The sequence below is a fragment of the Hyaena hyaena genome, unplaced genomic scaffold, assembly GCF_003009895.1.
Source record: "Hyaena hyaena isolate Hyena2069 unplaced genomic scaffold, ASM300989v1 scaffold_30, whole genome shotgun sequence".
NCBI classification, from domain to species: Eukaryota; Metazoa; Chordata; class Mammalia; order Carnivora; family Hyaenidae; genus Hyaena; species Hyaena hyaena.
Genome location: NW_024080662.1, coordinates 5,297,318 through 5,325,029, shown reverse-complemented (window position 1 = coordinate 5,325,029; position 27,712 = coordinate 5,297,318). Strand labels below are relative to the sequence as shown.

The following is a 27,712-nucleotide window of genomic DNA, read 5'->3' as shown; positions in this document are numbered from 1 at the left end:
TGTGGGGCGAGCGGAGCGCAGGGCGCAGGGGCTGGACCCGGCGCGAGCAAGCCAAGCCGGAGCGTCCTTTGTGCCGGGCGACCGCCCCGGGATGCGTCCGAGCTAGGAGTCAGGTGGGGGGTCCGTCGTGGGGAGGGGGCCGCGTTGGGGGAGAGATCCGCGGAATTAGAGCCGAGCACGAGATTGGGGAGGGGGCCTGGGATCAGAGAGAAGCCCCCAGAACAGGGAGGGGGGCTGAAGGGGGGAGGGGAGACCCAGGTTGGGAAGAGAACGCAAACTGGAGGACACTTAGGAATGTCAGGGGGATTCGGATTTGGGGGTCCACCCTTGGGTTGTCCGGGGAATGCGGAGAGGATCGCAAGGTGGGGAGGGGGCCGGGCTGGGGGTGGGCCTCAGAATTGGGGAGGGGGCACTGGGAACCAAGGCTAAGGGAGGGCACCCCGAGTTTAGAGAGAAGGGAACATTCAGATGCTATATGGGGGCTCCATAACTGGGCATCCCGGTGTCTGAGCTGAAACACCCCAGGATTTTAAGTGGGGATTCCCAATTTGCAGATGAATGGAGGAATCCAGGCTGGACTGCAGTGGGGAGGGGGGCCCTCTAGATTAGCCAGAGTCCAATGGAAGGGGGGTCTTCCCCGAGTGTGAACATCTGTGGGGAAGGGGCGCCCCACAGTCTCCCTCTTCTTTTGGCCCAGGTCCTGTCACTACAGCCTGATTCAGGGAGGAGGCTCTGGGGGGCTCCATCCCAAGGTGGTCCTTGTTGTTCCCTCAGACTTGGAGTTGGGGTGGTGTCTCTTCTCCAGCACACTGGGTCTCCCAGGTGAATGCTGGGTGTGAGTTCCGAGAAGCCCCCAGTTAGGATCCCTAGGACCCATGAGGGGCGCTCAGTCCCAAGAGGGGGGCCGCTCCCAGCACCTCCACGTCTGACTGTGTCCTCACAGAGGGACACAGACTCTTGCCTCACCCCTTCAGTTCCATCTGCCCATATGGATCCTTGTGAAAGTCCTGGCTTGGTTTGGGGGCACAGGCACTGAGAAGTAGGGGGCTGGGATCCCAGGCCCAGCCTAGGCAGGAACGACCCCCATTTATGTGCACGGGGCTTTGTTCCTCTCAGCAGCATTAATGGGAGACAGCCAGGACAAGGAGAGGGTTGGCGCTGGGCCCCAGCGGGGGACGTGGGGGAAGGGCAAGGAGGGAGGGGTGGGCAGATCGTGGGACCTCAGAACCCGGCAGCCTTGCTGGCTTGTGGACATTCCCAAATGGAAGGTGCCCCTTCCAGGAGATGGGGGCTCTGTGTGTGTGTGTGTGTGTGTGTGCACGCGCGTGCGTGTACCCCATGCTGAGAGAGGTTGTGTGCCCATGGGGAGTCTGGGGTCTTCTGTAAGTCTAATGTGACTGAGGTTGTGTCTTTGTCAGGAAACTTGTGCCAGGGCCACATCACCAGGTGGCAAAATGGTGTGTGCCCACCAGTCACCAAGGCCACATTTATCCAGCCTGGTCTGTGCCAGGGGCTGGCATCACCATGTGTGAGTGTCTGTGAGGAACTGTGTCTGACAGCATGGCCTCATCGAGGGGTTTATATGGGGAGCCTGAGACTGTGGGTGTGTGTCTTTGTGCAGAAGACATGCTGCCTGCCTTGTAAGTGCCCATATTGTCTCTCTTTGTTAATGTCAGTGAATCTGTGTGTGCGCGTGTCTCTCAGGCTCTGAGTCTGGGGTTGTGTGGCTGTGTGTACAGCAAGGGGCTCCTCTCCATGTGATTGGCAGTGTGAACCCTGAGCATGGGGTGTGAGATATGGTCTTTGTGAAGAGTTGGGGTGCTAATAGGGGAGACGTTGGGGTTCAGGTCCCCAAGGGGCAGCCTGAGATGGTTTACTGAGCCCGGCTTCAGTTCTCCTCTGAGGAGTTCCACGATCATGCCCATACACACAAATATGCCCTGACTCTGAGGCCAGAAACACAAACATGTGCTCACAACCCCTGCGGAGGGACACTTGGACTCACATATTCAGAGACCACAGTGGGTCCCCTGTGCTCCACACAGTGCACAGAGCTGCTGCACATCGATGCACACATCCACATATCACAGAGCACAACTTCACATCCTTGCCTGGACACAGCAGCCCAACACACACCCAGGGACACAAAAATGCCTGCTGGCAAACACATCCACATTCAGTGCCCACTGAAACAGGGGGTGGGTCAGAGGGAGGGACGGACACACACACACACACACACACCCTCCTTCAGCACCGCCCCTCCTCCAATGCCCCATGGGCCCCAGTTGCATATGCATGAGTTTTATGCATTATTCATGAGGGGACCAGCCCCAGACAGCTGTGTAAATGCTCACCTCTGGCTGCTCCGGGGAGGAGGTATTTTAAGAGAAGGGGTGTGGGTGTGTGAGGGTGCAAGTGGAGGGAACAGAGTGCCTCTGGGAGGGTATGTGTGCGCGTGGGAGGGTGCACCTGAAACTGTCACTGTGTTGGATCACCTCTGTGCATTTGCATGTGTACATGAGGCTTTGTATACAAAAAGCTGATTTTTAATTTAACATTTCTAGCACTCCATAAGTCTTTGCTCATTCCATCCTCACCATAACACTATGAGGTACATGTTGGGTGATCCCCATTTTACAGATGGGGAAAATGAGGCACAGAGAATGAAGCAACCTGTTTAGGATCATACAATGTATAGAAATAGGCAGAGCTTTTTTTTCTTTTTCTTTTAAATAATCTCTACACCCAACACGGAGCTCAAACTCATCACTCGGAGATCAAGGGTCACATGTTCCTTCGACTGAGCCAGCCAGGTGCCTCTGGATGTAGTCTGTCTTTTAACCATACAAAGTGAGTGTGTGTGTGTGTATGTGTGAATTCTCTGAACTTGCCCCCTCCTAAGGCCCTCCTGCAGCAGGTGCAGCCCAGAGTCCTGCCCCACCCTCTAATACCTTGTCAGGCCTTGTATAGCCATCAGGGGATCCTGCACTTGTTCAGGATTCCAAAGGGGAGAAATGAGGACAGCCTGGAATGGAGGCAGAAGTCGCTAAGGTTTACAGGTTGGTAGTTGGCACCATCCCAAAGTCTGGCCTCTGACCTGCTGTGCAGCCCTAGGCAAACTGCTAGCCCTCTCTGGGCCCAGGGTGGGGCGGTGGTGCTGCTGCCAGAGGAAGACAAGGAGACCAAGTGGGCATTGTCGCTGCTTTGCCTTCCTAGGGTTCAGCACCACGGATAGGTCCCCGGCTGGCCTCCCAGGAGGGCCTCTGGGAGCTGGGAAAGGGCACTGGGGACGGGACCAGCTGTCCTCCACAGCCCCCATTCTGGATGCTGTCTACACTCCCTTCCTCAGGGCTATTCTTTTATTGGGGGGAGGCTGCAAGAGCTAGATTTTTAGAGGATGCTCTAACTTGCCATCTGTCCCCACCTCGGGGAGTGGTACAGACGGGCTGTGAGGCTTTGGGGAGGGACTGTCTCCCCAGAGTTTCTGGTCTCTGGAAGAATGTGAGGCCTGGGAGGGCACTTCCATGTACCAGTGCCTGGATTGAGCCTTACTTACAGCTGGCACTCAATAATTGTCCATTTTATGTCTGAGGGCCACAACCCCTATAGAAGGCTGGACCCACAACTGGAGTTTCTCTGTGGATCTAGGAGGCATCTTCGCCAGGTGGTATGAAGTCAGGAGGAGGGTGGGGTGGGCAGGGGTGAGGCCCCTTCCTCCAGCTGGGACTTGGCAGCTTCTCAAAAATCCCAGAAACCAAGAATAGAATCTTGGCGACAACCAAATCCTGGAATTGAAGCTGAGAATCGTGTCAGTCAGCAAACCCAGATTAAAGGCTGGCTTGGAGGCCAGCCTACTGCGAGGACTGGGGTCCCCAGGCTGACTGGGACTGGCTACTGCCCTCCTGGAACCCTAATCGTGTGGGTGAGGCCAGCCTGAAAGATGGGATTTTCATCTTCGCTGTGTTAAAGTCAATAATAATAATAACAACAGCTCAGGGGCACCTGACTGGCTCAATCAGAAGAGCATGTGGCTTTTGATCTCAGGGTCATGAGTTCGAACCCCACGTTGGGTGTAGAAATTAAATAAATACATTTTTTAAAAAACAGCTCGAAAAAATAAAATAAAAAATAAAAAACAGCTCAAATTTATTCCTTCACGCCAGGCAGTTCTAAGCATTTTATATGTATTGACTGTATTTACTCATCTATTCCTTCCAACTACCTGATGTTATCCCTATCTAACCTACAAAGAAACGGAGGCACAGGGAAGCTAATCTAGTTGCTCAAGGTCACACAGCAAGGAACAGGCAGATAGACAATCCCAGGTCTGATTCACTCTAGCACCCATGCTTCTGACTGTGAAACTTCACTGCTGGGATCCTGAAGTCAGCTGGTCCTGTGTTTGGATCCTGGATTAATCCTTGCTTGCTGACTGTGTGACCTTGAGTGACACATTAGCCTCTCTGAGTCTGTTTCCAGGTCTGTAGGATGGGGAGACTCGGTCCTTCCACACTAACTGGGTGGGTTGTACTCACCCCCATTCTCCCTCTGTCTCCATCTTGTTCCAGGTCCAGGATGGGGGCCACGTCTGTCTGGGCCTTGGGCCTCCTGATGCTCCAGATGCTGCTGTTTGTGGCCGGGGAACAGAGTGAGTTAGCTTGTGAGGTGGCAGAGGTTGGGTTCTGGGGGACCGACAAGATGGGGCAGCTTTTTAACTTTAGAGCTTTCTCCTGCTGGTTCCCTGGCTTGGTCTGGAGAATAAAATGAGAATAGATGAAAAAGGTCTTTGAATAGTCAAAAGTGAACAAGACACCTGAGAGGTTATTTTTAGTCATTGCCAGCAGAGGCTGGAGGTTCCTGCCTCTCACTGTTTTTGCTGAGATGAGCTGAAGAGAGAGGAAAAAAAGGAAAACAGTGCAGAGATTGATTAGTGATGCCTGCCATGGGCGGGGCAATAGAAATAAGGTATGTATAACTCTCCCTGGCCTCTCCCCAGTGATGGTTAAAAGCTCAGGTACTGGAAATGCCTCCTGATGTGCTCTGTGGTTAGGCAAGTACAGTACTGTCTCTGAGACTCAGTTTCCTCAACCCTCCAAAAAGACAATGAGACATGGCTACCTCTGCCTATGGTTATGAAAATCAAATGAGCTGATCGCTATGTATGAAGTGTCCCCGTTATAAAGAAGGTTACTCCTCAAACACAAAACATTTGCCTTCTAATGGCTGCTTCTTACTGGACTTTGGGGTTAAGTGACTTTCCCATGACCACACAGTGAGTCAGTGACAGAGAGTCAAATCCTTGGCAGCCAGGGTCTGGATTTTGAGCAGATGCAGAATTATGAAGGGACGTGACCCAATTACTCCTCTTTTGCTCACAGATTGGGGTGCACATCACAGATCTGTTCCCTGCATTAGGATCTTGTAAGCAACCTAACCTTTCTGGCTTCAGTCTCCTTATCTGTAAAGTGAGAGAAGCAGCAGTCTCTATTGGTCTCTGTCTTTGAGTCAGTCAGGTCTTCTTTCCACCTTCTCCACCCCAGGCACACAGGATGCCACTGCCGCTGCCTCCGCTGCCGCCAACAAGGGGCTCCACCTGCAGAAGGTGGGGTCAGGGTTGGTTCGGGCTGCGCTGGCAGAGCTAGTGGCCCTGCCCTGTCTCTTCACCCTGCGGCCGTGGCCAGGTGCAGGCCGAGAAGCCCCTCGGATCAAGTGGACCAAGGTGCGGACTGCATCAGGCCAGCGGCAGGACTTGCCTATTCTGGTGGCCAAGGACAATGTGGTTCGAGTGGCCAAGGGCTGGCAGGGACGCGTGTCACTGCCTGCCTACCCCCGGCACCGGGCCAACGCGACGCTGCTACTGGGACCGCTGAGAGCCAGCGACTCTGGGCTCTACCGCTGCCAGGTGGTGAGGGGCATAGAGGATGAGGAGGACCTGGTGCCCCTGGAGGTGACAGGTCAGTTAAGGACAGGGGAGAGGACAAGGCTGGGAGGGGGAGGTGCGGAGCCTGAAGCTCACCCACAGAATGTCACCTTAGCAATCATTCCCTGAGCAATGATTCCCATTCAGTTCTTCTGATAAAGTCCCAAAAAAAGTCTCCTCCAGTGTTACCCTTTCTTTCATACTTCTCTTGTGGACCACAGTATTTTATAGGATTTCATAACCTTTTTTTTAAGTTTATGTATTTTGAGAGAGAGAGACAGTGCAAGTGAGGGAGGGACAGAGAGAGAGGGAAAGAAAGAATCCCAAGCAGGCTCCACTTTGTCAGCATAGAGCCCAATGTGGGGTTCAAACCCACAAGCTTTGAGATCATGACCCGAGCTGATCTCAAGAGTTGGATGCCTAACCTGCTGAGCTTCCCAGGTGCCCCTCATAACCTTATTCTAAGTCCCTTTCATGGTTACCTACTTTCACATAAGACAAAGGATATTGACTTTCTTTTTAAAATAAATCTATTTACAAGGGCACCTGGGTGGCTCAGTCGGTTATGTATCTGACTTTGGCTCAGTTCATGATCTCATGGTTCATGAGTTCAAGCCCCACATGGCTCTCTGCTGTTGCATGGAGCCCACTTCAGATCCTCTGTCCCCGCCCCACCCCCCGCCTCTTCCCTGCTCATGCTCTCTTTCTCAAAATAAGTAAACTTAAAAAAAATAAAATAGGGATACAAATTTCCTTTTACAATAAATTTTTTAAATAAAATAAAATAAATTTATGTTTCTAAAGAGTGAGGTTTTCTTTTCATAGCCAACTGAAAATATATATTCAGTAAATAACAGTCCTCAACTACCTGTTTAACCAACTCCTGTATTACATTCTTTCTGTTGAAATAGCCAGTGTTTCTCTTTTCCTAACTGATCAACGTGAACAAAACAAAAAAGTTTTCTGATTATTAAAGCAAAGTCCTACTAGCACGGGGATGGCATTATAAATGCTCAATAGGTAATTGACAAATGACTCAATTGGCAAATGAATGGATTGTTGTGTGTAAAACATCCCGTGGGTTCTTGCCGGGAAGTCGATTTACCTTAACCTCTGCTGGCCATGGGCAAATCCCTGAACTGCCTGTCCTGGAGCACAGTATTCTCCCACCCAACAGTGTCTCACTGCATATTTTATGGGGTCAGCCAGCTGTCCCTTTTCCATGGCCTCGCTGCTCAAAACTCATAAACCTTGAAGAAGACTGATAAGTGATGAAGGAAGTAAATTCCACCTCTGGCCTTGTTCAATTCATTCATTCAACTGAACATGTATTAAGCACCTACCTACCACATGCTAGTCTGGTGCTGGGAACATGATCGTAACTGAGATGCAGCTGCTGTCTTCCAGAAGCTCTGAGTTTGATAAAATGGCATAGAATGTTTCATTCCTTTGTCTTGCTCAGCCATTTCTTTCATCCCTAAATCAGGATTTGAATCACAGTGAGCCCACTATTGATGCTTCCCATCCTAGTTTACATGTCACCTCCTCTAGGAAGTCTTCTGTGACTCCATTCCCAGGCTGGTCAAGAACCACTTGATCTCCTATTGTCACCTGTGCTTCCCCTATCAATACATATACTTAATTCCTTTGTTTTTGTTTTTTTAAGGTTTTATTTTTAAGTAATCTCCAGGGGTGCCTGTGTGGCTCAGTTGGTTAAGCGTCTGACTTCGGCTCAGGTCATGATCTCACGGTTTGTAGGTTCAAGTCCCGCACTGGACTCTGTGCTGACAGCTCAGAGCCTGGAGCCTGTTTCAGATTCTGTGTCTCCCTCTCTCTCTGACCCTCCCCTGCTCACGCTGTCTGTCTGTCTGTCTCTCTCTCTCTCTCTCTCAGAAATAAATAAAAAACATTTAAAAACATTTTTTTATTAAAATCTTTTTTTTTTAAATTTTTTATTTCTAGGAGAGAGATAGACAGCATGAGCAGGGGAGGGTCAGAGAGAGAGGGAGTGACAGACTGAAACAGGCTCCAGGCTCTGAGCTGGCAGTCAGCACAGAGCCCGACGCGGGGCTCGAACCCACGAACCGCGAGATCATGACCTAAGCGAAAGTCGGACGCTTAACCGACTAAGCCACCCAGGCGCCCCTAAAAACATTTTTAAAAAGTCATCTCCATACCCAGTGTGGGGCTTGAACTCACAATCCCAAGATCAAGAGTCATATGCTTACCCCACTGAGCCAGCCAAGCAGCTCAGAATGTACTTAATTCTTAAAAGGCAGACTCTCCCTCTTCTCCATGCCTCCTGTCACCTCCAAGGTCTAACCCTAGGCATGGAGAGTGCTATCTTTGGAGTCAGGTAATCTTGGTTATGAATTTTGGCTGTGCCTCATACTGGCTGTGTGGAACTGGACATGTCCCTCAACCTCTCTGAGCCTTAGTTTTCCTCTCTGGAAATGGGGATAATCACAGTGTTGTAAGATGTCAATGAGCTCTTGCTTATAAATGCTTTTTTTTTTTTTAATGTTTTATTTATTTCTGAGAGAGAGAGAAAGAGACAGCGTGAGCAGGGGAGGGTCCGAGAGAGAGGGAGGTACAGAATCCAAAACAGGTTCCAGGCTCTGAGCTAACTGTCAGCACAGAGCACGACACGGGGCTCGAACCCACGAACCATGAGATCATGACCCGAGCCGAAGTCGGACGCTTAACCGACTGAGCCACCTAGGCGCCCCTATAAATGGTTTTTACATGGTGAACATGAGACAAATTCTAGCCCTTTATGGTCATTGTTACCAATTTCCTTATTTAAAAATGGGGTCATATCAGTCTGACATGGTATAGGGCAGCATAGGGGAGCAAGTTTATTATTATCAAACGGGGAGAAGGCATTCTGCAAGAGGGAGGTCTGTTCTTGAAGATTCCAATCAGTCGGACCCCTATCCTGGATGTCCCCCCACAGGTGTTGTGTTCCACTACCGGGCAGCCCAGGATCGCTATGCACTGACCTTCGCGGAGGCTCAGGAGGCCTGCCGTCTCAGCTCAGCCACCATTGCAGCTCCACGGCACCTGCAGGCTGCCTTTGAAGATGGCTTTGACAACTGTGATGCCGGGTGGCTCTCTGACCGCACCGTTCGGTGAGGGGGGTACACAGCGTTGGGACGTGGAGACCTAACCCCTGGGGAAAGATGGTCGTTGGGGGCCCCAGGCACACATATTTGAGAGGGACCCCATCCTTGTCTTGTCAGGTATCCTATCACCCAGTCCCGTCCTGGTTGCTATGGCGACCGTAGCAGCCTTCCAGGGGTGAGGAGCTATGGGAGGCGCGACCCACGGGAACTCTACGATGTGTATTGCTTTGCCCGTGAGCTGGGGGGTAAGTCTGGGGCTGGCAGGACCCCCTACCCTCACTTCCCTGAGTCCCTATTACCCTCCCCAACCTCCATCCCTCCCTAAGTCCTTGCGTAGCTCTCCTAAGTCTCATCTCTCTCTAAACCTGCAGCCAATATCTGGGCTCACCCTTCTCTGAGCTTTCTTTCCATCCCTGAGCCCTTCTCCTTCTCTATGCTCCTTCCCTCTCTCTGAAGCCCTGTCTCAGAGACTCTCCCCCTCCCTGGGCCCTCTCCCTCCTCCAACCCCTCTCACCCTCTGAGCCCCCTCCCTGCGCCAAGATCCTTTCTTTCTCTGAAGCCCAACACACTCAAAGGCCTGAGTTACCTCATTTGTAAAAAGAAACTAAGGCCCTCCTCTTCTTAGCATTGCCTGGGAGGTAAAGACAGCGACGCGGCGGGGAGCGCACAGCGGCGGCTGCCGCCTCCTTGTTTAGCCACCACCCAAACCCGGCCAGGCTGGGGTTTAGAGGGGGACCCCCTTCCCGGGCTCCAGGGGAGAATTCCCCAGGCCCGCTTGACCTTCGCTCGCGCCTTCCCGCAGGCGAGGTCTTCTATGTGGGCCCGGCCCGCCGCCTGACACTGGCCGGCGCGCGTGCCCAGTGCCGCCGCCAGGGCGCCGCGCTAGCCTCGGTGGGACAGCTGCACTTGGCCTGGCACGAGGGCCTGGACCAGTGCGACCCGGGCTGGCTGGCCGACGGCAGCGTGCGCTACCCGATCCAGACGCCGCGCCGGCGCTGCGGCGGCCCAACCCCCGGCGTGCGCACAGTCTACCGTTTCGCCAATCGCACAGGCTTCCCGGCTCCCGGAGCGCGCTTTGATGCTTACTGCTTCCGAGGTGAGAGCAAGGCCAAGCCCTGGAGGGTGAGTCCCCTGGCGGCCACGCCCCAAGGCTATACATTCTGGTCAAGGCCACGCCCCTGGGAATTTTGCTTTCTAGTGGAGGCGGAGCCCGGACAGAGGAGAGCGGTGTTTGGAAATTGGCTCTGAGATAAGTCATGCCCTCCGTGAAGCCCACGCCCCTGATACTGGCCTTTCCCTAGGAGCCCCGGCCTGGGGGTAGGACCGGGCCCGAAAAGGCCAAACTCTGGCGGGGAAGTTCTGTTGAGAGTGGGGTATAACTCTTAAGGTCCCAGAAAGACCCGCTCCTGAGTGGAGCATATTTTAGCGGAAGGCTTGTGTATAGGCATCTCCTGGGGATGAAGTGCTTCCTCCATTAGCTACAGGCCCTAGGCAGGGCCACACCTCCAGGGACTACGGATGACCCTAATCCTTGGAGTGGGACAGTTTCAGAAGCTGCAAACCTGACTCCCAGGACCTAAGTCTAACGTATAAGGGGGGAGGGGGAGATCCCTTTGTAGGAAGACCACGCTCATTAGGAGCTTCAGCCCTCATGAGAATTGGCCACTGCCTGAGCTTTACTCAGGAACCTTGCCTACAACAGCTAGGTAAGGTCACCTCTTACTATGACCAGTTGGCTGACCTTGACAGTGGGCCCCAGCTTGAACAGTAGGAGTGTTAACCTCACACCTCCCTCTCTCAGTCTGGGGGATCCCAGAAACCACACAGAGATTTTAGAGACAGAGGGGCACAGAGAGACAAAGAGACACAGAAAGTTGGTGCTGCCGCATGCTACAGGAGGGGAGAACTTCCCAGCCAACTTTCCTAACACAACTTTTTCGGCTTTCTCCTACAGCTCATCATCCTACACCACAACATGGAGATCCAGAGACCCCCTCATCTGGGGATGAGGGGGAGATTCTGTCCGCAGAAGGGCCCCCTGCCCAAGAACTGGAGCCCGGCCCTGGGGAGGAGATGGTCACCCCTGACTTCCAAGAGCCTCTAGTATCCAGTGGGGAGGAAGAGCCTCTGATCTTGGCAGAGAAGCAGGAGTCTCAGGAGACCCGCAGCCCTGCCCCTGGAGGCTTCACGCTAGGCTCAAGGCCCCCTCTGGAGGCCGAAGAGGTGTGGCCGAGCACAGGGGCCCCCAGCCCTGGCAGCCCTAGCTCTGCAGCTGGCACTCACACGGAGGCCACTCCAACTGGCCCGACGCCCAGGAAGAGGGGACGCTTTAAAGGGTTGAATGGGCGCCACTTCCAGCAGCAGGAACCCCAGCAAGGCCTAGAGGTGGGACCTGAGCCCAGCACCCAGCCCCCACCCCCAGAGGCTGCTGGGAATCACGTGGAGCCTTTGCTGGCCACAGGAGCCACAGATGCTTCGGGGGATAGCCACAGCCAAAGCCCTTGGGCTGTATTGACCAATGAAGTGGATGTGCCTGGAGCTGGTGAGTGGGGTCCAAGGGAGAGGTGGGACCTGCCTGGGGGTGTGAGGAGGACAGGGGAAGAGGTTCCAAATCCCAGCTGGGTCCCCAGGCCTCCCCAAGCCTCAGAAATCCCCTCCTCCTTGGGCCTGGAGCCGAGGGGCCTCAACAGAAGGAACTGCCAGGAGATAATTAGAATTACTCTTATTGATATTGTTGCAGGTTCCCCTGGTGGCAGAAGCCCCCCGGAGCCCTGGCTGTGGCCCCCAACTGTGGCCCCACCCAGCGCCCCAGGCCCCAGCAGCGTCACTGGCCTGGAGCTAGGGGAAGCCAAGGTCCCCAGTGTGACACCTGCCACTCCTGACCTGCCACTCCCGTCCTGGTCTCCCTCAGAGGTCCCTGCCCTCAAACCCAACCCCTCAGAGGGCCCCAGCACTGCCCCCTGGGAGGTATCCCCCATGGCCGCTTCCCCAGACTTCCCTGTCATGGCCATGCTTCGTGCCCCCAAACTGTGGCTTCATCCACACCCGACGCCCCTCCCCACGCAAGCCAACGGGATCAAGGGGCATAGTGAGGCCGTGGCTTCCGCCCCACCCTCCCCTGCCTCAGAGACCGAGGCTGTCCCCCAGGACCCCATCCATCCAGAAATGCATTCGTTGCCCCTCTCCTCAGGCCCAGCAGGACAGGGTAGAGAGGCCACACCCCCAACAGTCAGTGGCCACAGAGCGGGAAGTGCAACAGCTCCTTTGCAGACACCCACAGCCACACAAGCCAGTCCTAACTCTCCCAGGGCAGACTTTGGAGATATTGCGGGGACCAGCCCTACTGAGCCCAGCAAAGCTGAGCACCCCAGATCCAGTCCACAAGCTTCTGTGGACAGGAATGTGGCAGAAGAGTTCACCCCCACTGAGACTGCCACCGAGCCCACAGGAGTGAGAGACATCTCGGAGTCTGAGTCTGGGGTCTTCAGCACAACAGAAAGCCCCACTTTTGGCTCTCAGGCCACCACGGACAAGGCCCAGAGCACGTGGCCCTCACTGCACAGTGAAGGGCTGGAGTCCCACCCCCCATCTGCACCCTCGGGTGTTCCTAGACTCTTCTTGACTCCTGGGGTCACCCCAAGTTTGGAGCCTTGGGCCACTCTAAATGGAGAAGCCACGGTGGGGCCCACAGATTCCACAGCCACACTGGCCCCCAGTGATGCTGGTGGGATTTGGGAACCTGGATCCCATGTGGCTGAGGGAGCTGAAAGCCCCACCGTGACCCCTCAAGTGGCCGTGGATTCAAGCATGGTGATGACCCTCATGTCCCTGCACCAGGGGGACAAGATTGGAGTCCTGGCCATGTCCACAATGGCCTCCTCAAGCTCCCAATCGCATCCAGAGCCAGAGGGCCAGATGGTGACCCAGGGAACACTGGGAGCCTTGGCCACTTCACATGATGGCAGTCCCCCGGGGGAGCCTGTTTTTCCTCCTTGGACACCGACGACAGCCAGCATGGACAAACCCGTCTCAGTTTCCTCAGGAGAGCCTACAGTGCCGGGGGACTCCCCCAGCACCCCGCTGCTGGCCTCCCTGGGCCCAGAGGAGTTTGAGCTGGAGGTCCTGTCAGGGAGCCCAGGTGTGGAGGGCTTCTGGGAGGAGGCAGCGAGCGGAGAAGAGCCGACCCTGACAGGGACCCCAGCAAATGGAAGTACAGAGGAGGGTGAGTTCAAAGCTTGTGACCTCATCCAGCCCACTGTTGCCGGGGCTCGGGGACAGGGGCTGGGGGGCCCAGAGCTGGGAGAAAGGGTGGTTCGTGGGGGCCCGTGAAGGTTTCTAGCAGGGGATGATGGAGATGGGAGCTCATTAGGCAGAGTTGAATTGCGGAAAGGGTGTTTCTGGAAGAGACACCCCAGCCTGGGCAAAGGCCAGGAGGTGAAGTTCCACCTTTGTTTTGATGCACCGCGAGGGGGGGATAATGAGGCCTTGGGTGGAGTTTGATTTGGGGGGTAAATCCTGTTTGTGTCCACTCTGAGCCAGACAGTGCTGTGCGATCCTGGGGTCTGGACTTCAGTGACACCTCAGTCTGGGAAGACAGAGTTGGACACAGACACCCCGACATGGGGCTGGAGGGAGGGGGCGTGACAAAGAGGGCTTCCTGTTCAAGTGGGAATTGCAGCTGGGATTCAGCGACGGTGGATCGTGGGGGCCCTTGAGCCACAGGGAAAGTGGGTGCTGGGAATGGGCATCACCCCCATTTTATAGAAAGCAAAATGAGGCTTAGGGAGGTATGACTGCCTCCTAGTCAGTGGCCAGACTTAATCAGAGCCCAAGTCGGTAGAAGCCATCACTGTTCTATGCCCAGTGGAGTCCAGAGAAAGCCAATGCCCTGTTTCCCTGGGGCCAGGTCTGCCCTCTAGCTCAACCAGTAATGTTGGCTTTTTTTTTTTTTTTTTTGTCAATTGAGCTTTAAAAAAAAAAGAAGCAGCAGCAGCTAATTAAAAGACACTTTTTCTGAGTTGCCAAACACTCTTATTAACACAACTGGTTTACACTTGCTCCTTTTTTGAAGGCAAGGTGTAGCGGCAATGCAAAGAGCAGATGCAGGTTTCATCGCCCACCCTGGCACCTCGGGGCCCTCTCCAGGACTGCCTCTTCTTTTCTTAGATGCCCAGGAGGCAAGCTGACCCTGGCGGGGCGGGGTGGAGGGTGGGAGTGGTTGGTGAGCAGCAATAAAGACTGCATGCTTGGCTTGTTTTGAGCCCTTTACTGCCCTCAACTTGGTTAATCCTCATACTGTCCTTGTGGAACAAGTTCTAGTGAGATCCTCACTTTACAAATGGAGAGACTGAGGCACAGGGAAGTCAGATGACTTGTGCGGAGTCATGCAGCCGAGGAGCGTGAATGATAAGATCTGAGTCCAGGCCATCTGTCTCAAACACTAGGTCACTCAGTGCAGATTTCGTTGGTATAAAAAACAAACTCCTGAGATCTTGAGGAGGGGGTGAGCTCACCCAGGGAAGGAGCAGAGCCTGGCGGTGGGGGATGGACAAAGGGAAGGAAGCTCAAAGCCAGAGGAGCTGGAGAGGGCTGGACCGAGAGGTGGGAGGGAAGCCATGTATGGGGTGCCAAGGAAAATGCTTTGGGTGGAGCCCCCAAGACTACAGCTGGACCTGTCTTGGACTTTGCCGCTTTCTTGGCTCTAGACTGAAGGCAACGGCAGCCTGGGTGGAGGGAGGCAGCCAGCGCTGGGGGAGACCCAGGCGCCTACCCACCCGCCTGCTTGTAGCAGAAATGCTAATGAAGCCAAAAATAAAAGCTGCACCAGTGAGCGACTGAGTCACCGCCAGCCCGTGGGTAGGTGTCGGCAGCTCAGGGCACCTGGCGGGGCTCACGCGTCCCAGCACCCGGCAGCCCCAGGCGTGTGCACGCACGTGCTGGGGTGATACCAGGGACAGATACACCAGCCACAGGCCCCTCTGGGCCCACTGCCCCCTGGACAGGCTTCAGCCGCCACAGAAGGGCCAACGGCAACCTTCATTTCATTCAGTTAACAAGCAATTATTGAGTGCCTGCTGTGTTTCAGGCCCCATTTTGAGACCAAGTCCCTTGTCCTCTGGAAGCTGACATTCTAGGGGTATATTCTAGAACTTTCCCAGTGATGTTCTGGAGCTATGCTGCCTAATATGGTAGCAACTAGCCATGTGTGGTTACTGAGCCCTTGAAATGCGGTTAGTGTGACTGTGAGACTGCATTTTTACTTTTATTCCATTTGAATGTAAACTTGAGTATATGTGGCTGCCATGTGGAATGTCACTGCTCTGGGGGAAAGCACTGCATTCCAGGCAGAGGGAAGAGCCTATACAAAGGCCCTGAGGCAGACCCCTGCCTGGCATGTAGTAGGAACAGCAAGGCCAGTATGGCTAGAGCAGAATGAGCTGGGGGAACAGAGGAGGAGGTAGGGCAGGGGGTTGTTGGGAGAAATCGCACTATGGACCGCAGCGAGGACTTAGGCTTTTCCTCTGAGGGTACTGAGGAGCCATGGAGGGACCTAGGCAGAGGAAGGACATGACCTAACTCAGGTTTACATAAGCTACCTCTGGCGACTACAGGGAGAACAGAGATCAGACAGCAGAGATTAGGCCAGGGAGGAGGCGACTGCTTATTACCATCTCAGTATCTTGTGAGACCAAGCAAAATCAGAACAAATTCTAGGTTACAGGGGTTGGAGAAGGGGGCCTTGAACTGGGCTTCCAGGGCAGAGCCTTAGAGGCCAGTCTTGGTTTTTGTACAGTTCTGCTGTGTGGCTTTGGGCCAGACCCTGCTCTTCTCTAGTCTCTGTGCAGTGGAGGCCTGGATGCTGCCCTGATAAGGGACGGGGATCAGCTGGGATAGGATGAGAATTCTCACTCTGCCCCTCCCAGGCTCCAGAGTGGAGACCACCCACCAAGGTGTAGAGGCCTCTGAGATGGGGAGGGGAGATTCAACTGCTTCCAGGGAAACCCAGCTGATGGAGGAAATGGTGGGGGTGGGGGGCAAGGACACACACTTCTCAATACTCCCTGAGTGTCAAGTCCATAGCGAGCAATGCTGAGACCCCTGAAGATGCCTCAAGTTGTTACAGACAGAGCTGGACATGGCATTATGGTCAGGCCTGGGAGAAGGATGAACTGTTTTGATTTCTATTTTGTAGATGAGGCAACTGAAATTCAGACAAGTAATTCGTCCAGGGTCCTTAATGAGTGGCAGAGCCAGGGATTGAACTAACCTCTCTGATTCCAGAGCCCATGGTTATAACTACAATAATCCAGCACCTCTCCACCCTATAACCACTGACGTTGCATCAAAAAAGATTGAGCCACCAGAACGAAGGAGGTGATGGTTCTCACTCTTGCTAGTGCTGCTCATACCCTACTTGGGACCTTACGTCCACCGCTGTGCTCCAAATTGTGAGAAGTGCAGTGACCATCAGGCCATGTCCAGAAGAGAGGGACAAGTCAGGGAGGCACTAAAACCCATGTTCTGGGAGACTTCCCAAAAAAAGCTTTAAGAAGCCCATTCCACTACAGTCAGTTTGCATAAGCAGAGTGGCCCACAGATGTTCTGGGGCAGTTCCTGAAAGGAATGAGCTCCTCATCACAGGAGCATGCAAGAGGAAACTGACAGCTGCAACCACCTATTGGAAGTTACAGAGGGGACTCCACAGAGAGGATTTTGGGGAATCTTAGGTCTGAATTCCAGGAAGGCAGACGACATGGTGGCCTGCCTCCTCTCTACACTGCCTGTCGTCCTGCAGCCCCCTTGGATCCCTGCGAGAACAACCCTTGCCTGCATGGGGGCACCTGTAAAGCCAACGGCACCATGTATGGCTGTAGCTGTGACCAGGGCTTCGCCGGGGAGAACTGTGAGATTGGTGAGTGCCCTAGACTCAGGATCTGAATGTAGACTTGTTTGAATCACAACCCTGGGGTCTGCCTCAGCAGCCATCCCCATGAGGTCTCAGGGGTAAAATGCCAGCTTCAGATGCTCCCTCCCCCTCCCCCTCTCTTTGGATCCAGTAACTCAGTCCCAATTAGCTGAACCAGCACCACACAGCTGAACTCTTGTCGTGGGGACCATGGCTCAGGTTTCCTGCCACCCATGACCACCAGGCAGAGATGAGAGGGAAAGACAAATGATAAGGCTCAGACTCCTCCCAGCTCCAAGGGGGCTCTTCCTAGCCCCAAAGCCCAACACAGGGAATATGACAAATTATGAACATTTAACAATAAATGTAAATGATATAAATCTTGAGCTCTGCACATTATTTCATCAGTTTCACAACCAAACTAATTATAGAATTATAACAATAAATATAGGCAATGTAATGCCTTGAGCTCTTCCACTGACCCTCCACTGACAACCACTCTTGAGAAGGTGCTATTATTATCACCACTTTGCAAAAATGAAAATGAGTCCTGGAGATGGGAAGTGACTTGCCCAAGTCACTCAGGCACAGTCTACACAGGAATTGGTTGAAGGAGAGCTCAACTGAGATCTAGCTCAACTGATTTCTGGCTCTACCTACAAACAGCTTTGTGCCTCTGTGTCAAGTCCTTGCAAATACTCTGGAACTCAGTTTCCCTACATTACACATTCAGATAGGACCCTCCATCTTCAACGTTCTATGAGTCTGTATGTCAGAGTATAACCTTCACTGTTCTGAAGGCCAATGGAACATTCCACACACTCTGGCTCTCAGCTGGCCCAGTGGCATCTGCTCTCATTAATGCTAATTCATGTTAATTGTTTGAGGTTCCACCCCCTTGACCTCCAGAGTCATTGAGCCATCTGTGCAGACCACCGTTGCTTCACTCAGGTCCAGGATGGATGGTAGGATTATGACCTCATCTTCTGCCTGGCTCCTTGTGGGGACTGGGAGCCAAGGGGAGGCTGACCTCTAACTCAGTCCCACCCCTCCAGATATTGATGACTGTGTCTCCAGCCCCTGTGAGAACGGAGGCACCTGCATTGACGAGGTCAACACGTTCGTCTGCCTTTGCCTCCCCAGCTACGGGGGCAGTGTCTGTGAGAAAGGTAAGTCTCCATTGGGACCCCAGGAATAGTACCAAGAGTGGAGCCGGCTGCTGGGCCACACGTTTGTCACACATGCTTCAGGTCTCCATCTCTGTTTCTGTGGCCATGAGTTGAACAGATGACAAATTGTTGTTTGGGGATAAAATTCATGTAACATAGAATTAATCTTTTTAGAGTGTACAACTCGATGGCATTCAGTGCGTTCACAATATTGTGCACCCACTACCTCTAGCTATTTCCAAGATGTTTTCCACCCCGAAAAGGACTCCTGTATCCATGAGCCGTCACTCCCCATTCCTCCTCCCTCAGCCCCTGGTAACTGCTAATCCACTTTCTGTCTCTATGGATTTGCTTGTTCTGGATGTTTCATATAAATGCAATCATGCACTGTGTGTCATTTTGCGTCTGCCTTCTTTCACGCAGCATGATGTTTTCCAGATCCATCTACATCATAGGGTGTATCATTGCTTCCTTCTTTTTTATGGCTGAATAATAACCCATTGTAGGGACATACCACATTTTCTTTATCCATTCATCACTTGGTGGATATTTGGGTTGTCTCCCCCTTGTGGCTAATATGAATAGTGTCACTATGAACATTCATGTATACGTTTTTGTTTGGAGACAAACTGGTTTCCTTTTTTCTTCCCCCATTCTTTTTGGTGTATACCGAGTAGTGCAACAGCTGGGTGATCTGGCAATTTGTGTGTAACATTTTGAGGACCTGCAAGGCTGTTTTCCACAGTGGCTGCACCATTTTACATCCCCACTGACAATATACAAGTGTTCCAATTTCTCCACATCCTTGTCAACACTTGTTATTTTCCTTTTTTTTTTTAAATTATAGCCATCCCAAGGGTGTCCCATTGTGGTTCTGATTTGCGTTTCCTAACAACTAACAATATTGAGCACCTTGTCATGTGTCCGTTGGCCATTTTTTTCTCTTTTGCGGAGAAATGTCTATTTGAGCCTTTTGCCAAAAGAGAAATTTTAGACCTTCCTGAGACCATTTCCTGAGTTCCCAGGTCCACACAGAGGGTGTGGCCAGATTAGAGGAGACATCAGAGCTGGGATGAGAGGGGTGGGTGTCATGGTCTCCAGTTGAAGAGCTTCCTGCAACAGAGAAGGAAGTGAATATAGGAGGGGAGAGGTGAGAGGGGTGGGGGGACAGAGGTTCAGGGGGATGAGGGGGAGCAGGGGTAATCTGGCCCCACAGTGACCTTGGGCTTGGCCTTCTCTCTGGTGTGCTGGCTGTGCTCATGGCCAGCCCTCATGCTCGCATCCCACCTCCCAGACACAGAGGGCTGTGACCACGGCTGGCACAAATTCCAGGGCCACTGCTACCGCTACTTTGCCCATCGACGGGCGTGGGAAGATGCCGAGAGGGACTGCCGCCGCAGAGCCGGCCACCTGACCAGCATCCACTCACCCGAGGAACACAGCTTCATTAACAGTAGGGACTCTGGCGGTGGGGGGGAGGGGAGCAGGGTGGCCCTTAACGTTTCTTTGCCAGGGCATCCCCTAGGGTCATGAAGACACTACCTTTCTGAAGTTGTGTTTATGAATGCAAGCCCTGACCACTTTAATTCATGTGTCCATTTATTCACTTGTTATTTCATACATTCACTTCCTTCATTAATTCACCAGATATTTACTGAGTATCTGCTATGTGCCAGGCACCGTTCCAGGCATTGGGACACAGCAGTGAGTGAGACACATATTGTCCTGTCTGCAGGGCTTGACATTCTTGTGGGGGCTATAGGCAAACAAGTAAATATCTAATTAAATAAGTCTGTACTATAATTTAGCTGGTCCTAAGTGCACTGATGACAAATAAAACAGACCCAGGGGGAAGAGGGCAATGAGGAAGCATCTGTGATGTGGGGGATGAAACGAGGAAGGAGTTCTGCATAAATCTAGAAAAAGATTCATTTATTTAATTGCGTCAATTAAATCTGGCATTTATTGATTTATTCATTATCCTTCTGCCATTTGTTCATCCATCCAATTATTCACATTGCCCCCATCCCATCCCCTGTTAATTCTTTCATTTGTTAATTCCCTGGTTCCTTCATTTTTGTTTTTTCCCCTCCATGTCATCAAACACATGCTTATCTTCCAGGACACTCAGGGACTGACTCCCTCACTAGGTCCCAGCTGCCTGCCTGGTCCAGCCTGCCTGCGGGCTCTTCTAGCCCTTACTCTAATTTCTGCAAAAAGTTTCTGTTTATTCCTTCCTGTGACTGTTTAAGCTGCTAACCGAGGCAAGACTGGAGCCCAACTCCAGCCCTTTTCATGCCCCCCCCCACCCTCATCTGCTTGGGAAGGGGGGGACACAGCCTCTAGCCAACACAAGGCTGGGGGAGGGACTGGGTCCACCCCTCCCACCCCTTCCACCCAGCCCCCAGCTCCCAGCCTAGGCTGGGGGAGGGGCGGGCACCCAGCCCTCAGGATGCCCCACCTCACAGGCTTTGGGCGTGAAAACACTTGGATCGGCCTGAATGACAGGATCGTGGAGAGGGATTTCCAGTGGACGGACAACACAGGGCTGGTGAGTGGCAGAAGCCAGGCTTGGGTCCCCCCAGAACAGTGGGGTGTGTATAGGCCACGTGGGCTCTGGCCTGGCTTTCCCCTCTTGTGCAAATCAACCATGAAAGTTTCTTCCGGCTCTGAGCTTCTGGAGTTGGGAAAGGAGCTTCAGTGAAGCTCCAGGTCACCCTTGACTTCCCAGCCCTGTGAACACCCGGCCTGCCCAGGGACTGAAGTTATAAACCTAGGACTCAGGCCTGAGGTCTCTTGCTCGCTGCCGGGTCCTCCAATCCCATTTCCCTACAGCCCCCTGCCTGCCCTGACTCCCTTATCATTCACCAGGACCCCTGCAGCAGCCCGCAAACACCCCCCCACCCCCCCCACCCCCCGCCGCAGACCCACCTTCCAAAACACACACTTGCTACCTACACTCTAGCACCTCCACCTGGCAGCCAAAATTTTTTTTTAATTTTTAAAAAATTTTATTTATTTGTTTGTGAGAGAGAGAGACAGCATAAGCAGGGGAGAGTCAGAGAGAGAGGGAGACACAGAATCTGAAGCAGGCTCCAGGCTCTGAGCTAGTTGTCAGCACAAAGCCCAACGCGGAGCTTGAAGCCACGAACTGTGAGATCATGACCTGAGCCAAAGTCGGACGCTTAACCGACTACGCCACCCAGGTGCCCCGAAGGGGACTTTTTAAAAAATTGTAGTGAAATTCATATGACATAAAATTAATCATTTTAAAGTTTTCTTTTGTAAAAAAAATGTTTATGTGTTTTGAGAGAGAGAGCACACGAGTGGGGGAGGAACAGAGAGAGAGAGAGAGAGAGAGAGGGAGGGAGAGAGAGAATCCCAATCAGGCTCCATGCTGTTAGCAAGGAACCTGACACATGGGGCTCCATCTCAGGAATCAAACGATGAGATCATGACCTGAGCCGAAATCAAGAGTTGGACATTTAACCGACTGAGCCACCCAGGTGCTCCTCTCCTCTTTTTTAAATTTTTTATTTTACTAATCTCTACACCCAACATGGGGCTCGAACTCATGACCCGGAGATCAAGAGTAGCATGCTCTTCTGACTAAGCCAGTCAGGTACCCCAAAATTAATAATTTTAAAGCATATAATTCAGTGGCATTTAGTACTTTCACAGTGTTGTGTGGCCATCACCTCAATCTAGTTACAGAATATGTTCACCTGAAAAGGTAAACCTGTACATTGGGGACCTTTTAAAAATCATAGCTCAGCATTCTCCCTGCTTCAAGTCCTCTGAGGCCCTCTATTGTTCTCAAGATAAAAAATCCAGCTCTTCCTGCTGTGAAACACGGTCTGGTGATCCCACAAAAAGTTAAAGTCAAACACAGAATTGCCACACGACCCAGAAACTTCGCTCCCAGGTAGATACCCAAAAGAAGTGAAAGAAGATCTTTCCCTCAGATACTTGTGCACTCATGTCCACAGCAGTACTATTCACAGTAGCCAAAAGGTGGAAGGTGGAAACAACACAAATGGCCATCAAAAGATAAATGGATGAACAAAATGTGGTCTGTCTACACGATGAACACTATTCAGATAAAAAGCTGATATATATGCTACCATGTAGATGAAACCCGACAACATTATGCTCGGTAGAAAAGGCCAAACATAAAAGGCTATGTATTGTATGATTCTGTTTACATGAAATATCTAAAATAGGCAAATTCGTAGAGACAGACAGAACCCCTGGATCTGTAGTTGCCAGGGGCTGGGGGCAGGGCAGAATGGGGAGTGATTGCTAATAGGGAGAGAGTTTCTCTCGGAAGGGATGAAAATGTGCTGGGGTTAGACAGTGGTGATAGTTGCAGTACATTGTGGATGGCACAAGTGTCTAATTATTGATCTCAGCTCAGGTCTTGATCTCCAGGTTGTGAGTTCAAGCCCTGCGTTGGAGCCTGCTTAAAAAAAAAAAAAAAAAAAAAAGGGGGCGCCTGGGTGGCTTAGTCGGTTAAGCGTCCGACTTTCGCTTAGGTCATGATCTCGCGGTTCGTGGGTTCGAGCCCCGCGTCGGGCTCTGTGCTGACTGCCAGCTCAGAGCCTGGAGCCTGTTTCAGTCTGTGACTCCCTCTCTCTGACCCTCCCCTGTTCACGCTGTCTCTCTCTCTCTCCTAGAAATAAATAAAACATAAAAAAAAAAAATTTAAAAAAAAAAAAAAAAAAGAATCTACCTCCTCTACTGCAAGAACTGGCCCTTGCCCACCCACTGACTGTACCCCAACTCGATCCAGCAGCTCAAGCCCCACTGGCGTCTGTTCTGTTCCTCAAACAGGATAAGCAACTGCCCTGCCTCTGGGCCTTTGTGCTAGCTGTTCCCTCTGCTTGGAATTCTGTTCCCTGCCTGCATCATTTCTACCCTTGAGTCTTCAGCTATCCGCTTGCATCCTCAGGGAATCCCTCCTGGACTTTTGCTCAACTATTTATCTAACAGTGACCTATGTGGAAAATAGACTGTCAGGGAGAAAGGAAGCAGGTAGGAGAGCCAAAGAAGAGGGCACTGCAGCCTCGCAGCCAGAGGAGGGGTGACTCCAGGTGCAGTGGAGGCCACCATCAGGCAAAACGGTGCCCATTGTAGAGATAGAAACACTGAGTCCTTAAAGTTTGAGTGGCCTGGCCAGGGAAGTCCTGCACTAAGCAGTGATGGAGTCTAAGCCTCTCTGCTCCCTTTTCCTGCAGCAATATGAGAACTGGCGGGAGAACCAGCCTGACAATTTCTTCGCGGGTGGGGAGGACTGTGTGGTGATGATTGCACATGAAAGCGGGCGCTGGAATGACGTTCCCTGTAACTACAACCTCCCCTATGTCTGCAAGAAGGGAACAGGTATGCTGCTACCCTCCCCACCACTTCCCTCTGCCTTTCCCGGGGTCATTGTTTTATTTAAATGTGTAAATGTGAGTCAGCTCTGCCCAATTTTTACTACAGTGCTGTGTGAGAGTGCCCATTTTTTCCTGACCTTTGCCAACTATGTGTGTTCTCAAACTTTTTTGCTCTTTGTTCATCTAAGTGGCGAAAAAATAATATCTACTTGTTATGGTAGTTTGCGTGTCTTTAAGGATGAGAATAACCAACTGTTCATATGTTGATGAGCTATTTGTATGTATTTATTTTCCTGGGACCTGAAAGTTCATCTCCTTTGCATAATGTTCTATAAGCATGTTGGTCTTATTGATTTGTGAGAGCTCTTTACATATTAAGGGAACTCTTATATGCATTCTCGTGTCCACCTTTCTCTTATACTTTTGCTTATTCTTACTTATGTGTCTGTGACATTTTTCATGTCCTTTCTTCCTTTCATTTGTTCATATTATTCTTGTGTCCCACCTTCTTCATTGCCATCATGCTTAAGAATTAGGGAGGCTGGGATGTATCTAGGAGGTTCCTGCTCCTAAGAAGCTCCTGGTTTAGGTTGAAGAGACAGACAGTCACTTCTGCCCATGTGAGCTCACAACTGAGTAAAGGGCAGGATCTGTTGATGGGTGTATTATTCCCAACAAGAGAGGAAGCCAGTGCAGCCCCAGACTTGGTGGTCACTTCCCTAACTGGTGATTCCTCTGTCTCCAGTGCTGTGCGGTCCCCCTCCGGCAGTACAGAATGCCTCACCCATTGGTGCTCGCAAGGCCAAGTATAATGTCCATGCCACTGTACGATACCAGTGTGATGAAGGATTTACCCAGCACCACGTGGCCGTCATCCGATGCCGGAGCAATGGCAAGTGGGACCAGCCCCAAATCGTCTGCACCAAACGTAAGTGGCTGTCCCCAGACACCCCAGCACAGGTTTCCAGTTATTTGTAGTCTCCAACTAAAACGTCATATTACTGGGGCACCTGGGTGGCTCAGTGGGTTAAGCGTCCGACTTCAGCTCAGGTCATGATCTCACAGTTCATGAGTTCGAGCCCCACATTGGGCTCTGTGCTGACGACTCAGAGCCTGGAGCCTGCTTCAGATTCTGTATCTCCCTCTCTCTCTGCCCCTCCCTACCTTGCGCTCTGTCTGTCTCTCTCTCTCTCAAAAATAAATAAACATTAAAAAAATTGAAAAACAAGCAAACAAAAAACCCCTGTCATATTACTACACACTTTGATCTGGCTGAATGTCTGCCTGGTAATACAGCCCTGCAGATAAGTGAGAACTTACCAGCCTGCCCGGTGTTCCCTTCATTTCTCCTCCCCGTGAAAAGGCCCGCTGCGTCAGGCCACCCGCCTCTCACCATGTTTTGCCACTTCCCTGTCCCCCTTCACTTCCCTGCAGCCAGACGGTCCCATCGGATGCGGCGGCACCATCACCACCACCAGCACCATCACCAGCATCACCACCATAAATCGCACAAGGAGCGCAGAAAACACAAGAAACACCCAGCAGAGGACTGGGAGAAGGAAGAAGGGAATTTCTGCTGAAGAACCAGGCAAAAGGAAGCACAACCCCCTTCCCACACCTTCTCCGGAACCTTCACCTGGGGAGACAGAGCCCAGGGAAAAACAAGAGGGTCTGGAAATCCCTGAGCCCCAAATCACATCCCCCCCTCCATAATCCTTTGTAAAAAGCCCCTCTCTCCTCTTTCTTACATACACAAGGTCCTCTTGGCAGGCATAGCCATGTATCTGAAAAGTCAGTTCTAGTCAGACTGAACGCTGGGAGCATCTCCCATTGAAGGGAAGCACAATCGGCAAAGATCATTCTTTGCATTGGTTAAGTCTTTTGTTGGCAGGGCTGGTTACCAGTTGTTGAAATAAGGCTTTGGTGAAGGTGCAAGAGTGTGTGTTTGGGTTCACACTAGGGAATTGCTTTTCGCACCAGAAGTTCAGGCTTAGTAAAACCATCAGATGTGCAGGTTTACTAAATGCAGGCTGAAGCTTTTAGTGAAGGTCATTGGCTTTGGGAGTAGAAAACTACATGGAAGCACACTGATTGAACTTGACAGCTGCCCTTCCTTCGCCCTGGACTTCAGCGCAAGTTCTTTCTCTGGTCCTGGTGGACAAATGGAGTATGGAACTCCTATGTACCGAATTTTAGGAATGTTTTTAGAATAACCTCTTGGGCCCTCAGAGTTAGGGGTCAGAATAGTCAGAGCAATATATGGGCAGTAGAGGGAAGGTGGGTTGCTGACCCTCCCAGGTCTAGTCCAGCACTGAGATTTGGTGGTTCTGTACGTGTGGTGAATCTCTCTCACACACACAGATGAGAGGATGTTTAGGGCTTGATGAGCCCAGATTTCTTCCCCCTCCATCTCTCAGGGAGACAAAGAACCTCCTTCCTGGACCAAGGAGGTGCCAAGTTTTCTAGCTCGGTGCCCATACCCATCCCGCAAGAGACATTGGTAGTCCCCTGCCCTGGGTCTTGCCTCTACTTCTCCCCCATCCCTGTCTCCATTCATTGCCTGGTGGACTAGAAATGCTTAAAACTTGAAGTAGTAACATCTTCCTGTGGTCTTGTTGTAGAGAAATGCACAGTGTTAAAACCGAAACACACACACACACACACACACACACACACACACACGTTTCTCTCCTTGCTTTCTAAAAATCTTTTAAGTGGGAAAGAACTGACTACATGTGTTCCCCCAAATTGGCAACCTGTAAAGGAAATCTCCAAGCGAAATCTGTGGATCTGTGTTAAAAGTCAGTGGGGGATGGCCCTCTGCAAGAAAGGAAAACAAGCAAGTATATGGTCCAAGGGTTCAGTAGAGAAAGAAATGTGTTGATTGAGCCTATATTCCTCCTGGGAAGGAATAACCATAGCTGACAGCTATGAAGTCCATACTGTGCTAAGGACTCACACGCTATCTTCTTGAATCTTCTCAACAGCCCAATGATCTTGGAACTATTATTTCCCCATTTTACACTTTACAAAACTGAGGCTCAGAGAAGAGAAAGGCACTGGTTTGAATCCACGGCCAAGACAGGAGTAAGGATTTGGTCCTTCATCTGTCTGATTCTAAACACCGCTTTTACTTTAGAGGAAAGGATTGAAGCCTACTTACACTCTCTCATATGCACAGGCAGATTTAGGAAAAGATTGAGAAGTGCCAACTAGATCCTTATCCTTGACCATGATCTTCAGTCTTCCCCGCTATAAACATTATAAACATTGCTCCACCTTATAGTTATAGAGAAAGCCCAGGGATGTACATTTGCCTTCTTGCTTTGATCATTTTTTTTGCTTTTAAAAATATAATAACACATCTTCAGTAATTCATGTCATAAAATAATTTTCCTTTGGGGGTGGTGCTGGGGGTGCAACTTTTTTGGGGGGGCTTTGTTTATGCTCCCTGCGCCTGGCCCTCTTAGTCCCTTGCTCTGCCTCCACCCCAGCTCCATGGTGGGAGGGGGCTCTGGTCTTTTCTAAAGTGGGTGGTTTGTCTTTTAGTCTTTCCCTTTGGGATGTGCGTGTGTTTGCGTGTGCCGCGTGCGTGGCATGCGTGTGAGTGTGTGTGCGTGTGATCAGCTTCAGATTCTGCTGGTTTTGCTGTGAGCTGCAGTGTTCTGTGGGTCTGTGGTATCTGACACTGTGGATATTAATGTACTTCTTGGACATTTTAATAAAATTTTTTAACAGTTCAACCTCTCTGTCGCCTCCTGAGACCTTTCTTCATTAATTTACCCAGCAAGTACTTGCTGAGCAGCTATTATAAGCCAGGTACCGTGCTGAGTGCTGGGGAGATAATGGTGAACAAGACAGACATGGCTCAGGGAGGTGGTCAAAAAAGGCTTCCTAGAGCAGGTGGTTGGAATCTAAAGGAGGAATAGTGTTAACTAAGACACTTTCAGGCCGAAGGAAGAGAAAAGGCAAATATCCTTTTCCAGAGGGGACATGGGCTATTTGAGAAACAGCAAGGAGTCCATAGTGGGTGGAGCAGAGTGATAGAGGTAGATAGTAGAAGGAAATGACGTCAGACACACAGAGGATGGACTATTCAGGGCCATATTGGCTGTAGTGAGGAGTTTAGGCTTTATTCTAAAAGCAATGCTGGCAAAAACAAAAAAACATAAACAAGGTCAAAAGGTAAATGCCAACTTGGAAACAATTTTTCA

At 51.5% G+C, this 27,712-nt stretch overlaps 1 protein-coding gene across 1 annotated transcript; it reads left to right on the top strand.

The window, feature by feature from the left end:
- The first annotated feature begins 36 nt into the window (after window positions 1-36).
- Window positions 37-26,874, top strand: NCAN (neurocan). Its single transcript, XM_039227979.1, has 15 exons — window positions 37-113; window positions 4,569-4,648; window positions 5,541-5,954; window positions 8,877-9,051; window positions 9,163-9,290; window positions 9,848-10,141; window positions 11,000-11,587; window positions 11,786-13,267; window positions 16,841-16,957; window positions 18,007-18,120; window positions 19,415-19,573; window positions 20,589-20,671; window positions 23,358-23,502; window positions 24,244-24,426; window positions 24,933-26,874. Exons 2-15 carry the CDS (start codon window positions 4,576-4,578, stop codon window positions 25,076-25,078), a joined length of 4,101 nt encoding a protein of 1,366 aa, XP_039083910.1. The 5' UTR covers window positions 37-113; window positions 4,569-4,575; the 3' UTR covers window positions 25,079-26,874.
- Window positions 26,875-27,712: the final 838 nt, after the last annotated feature.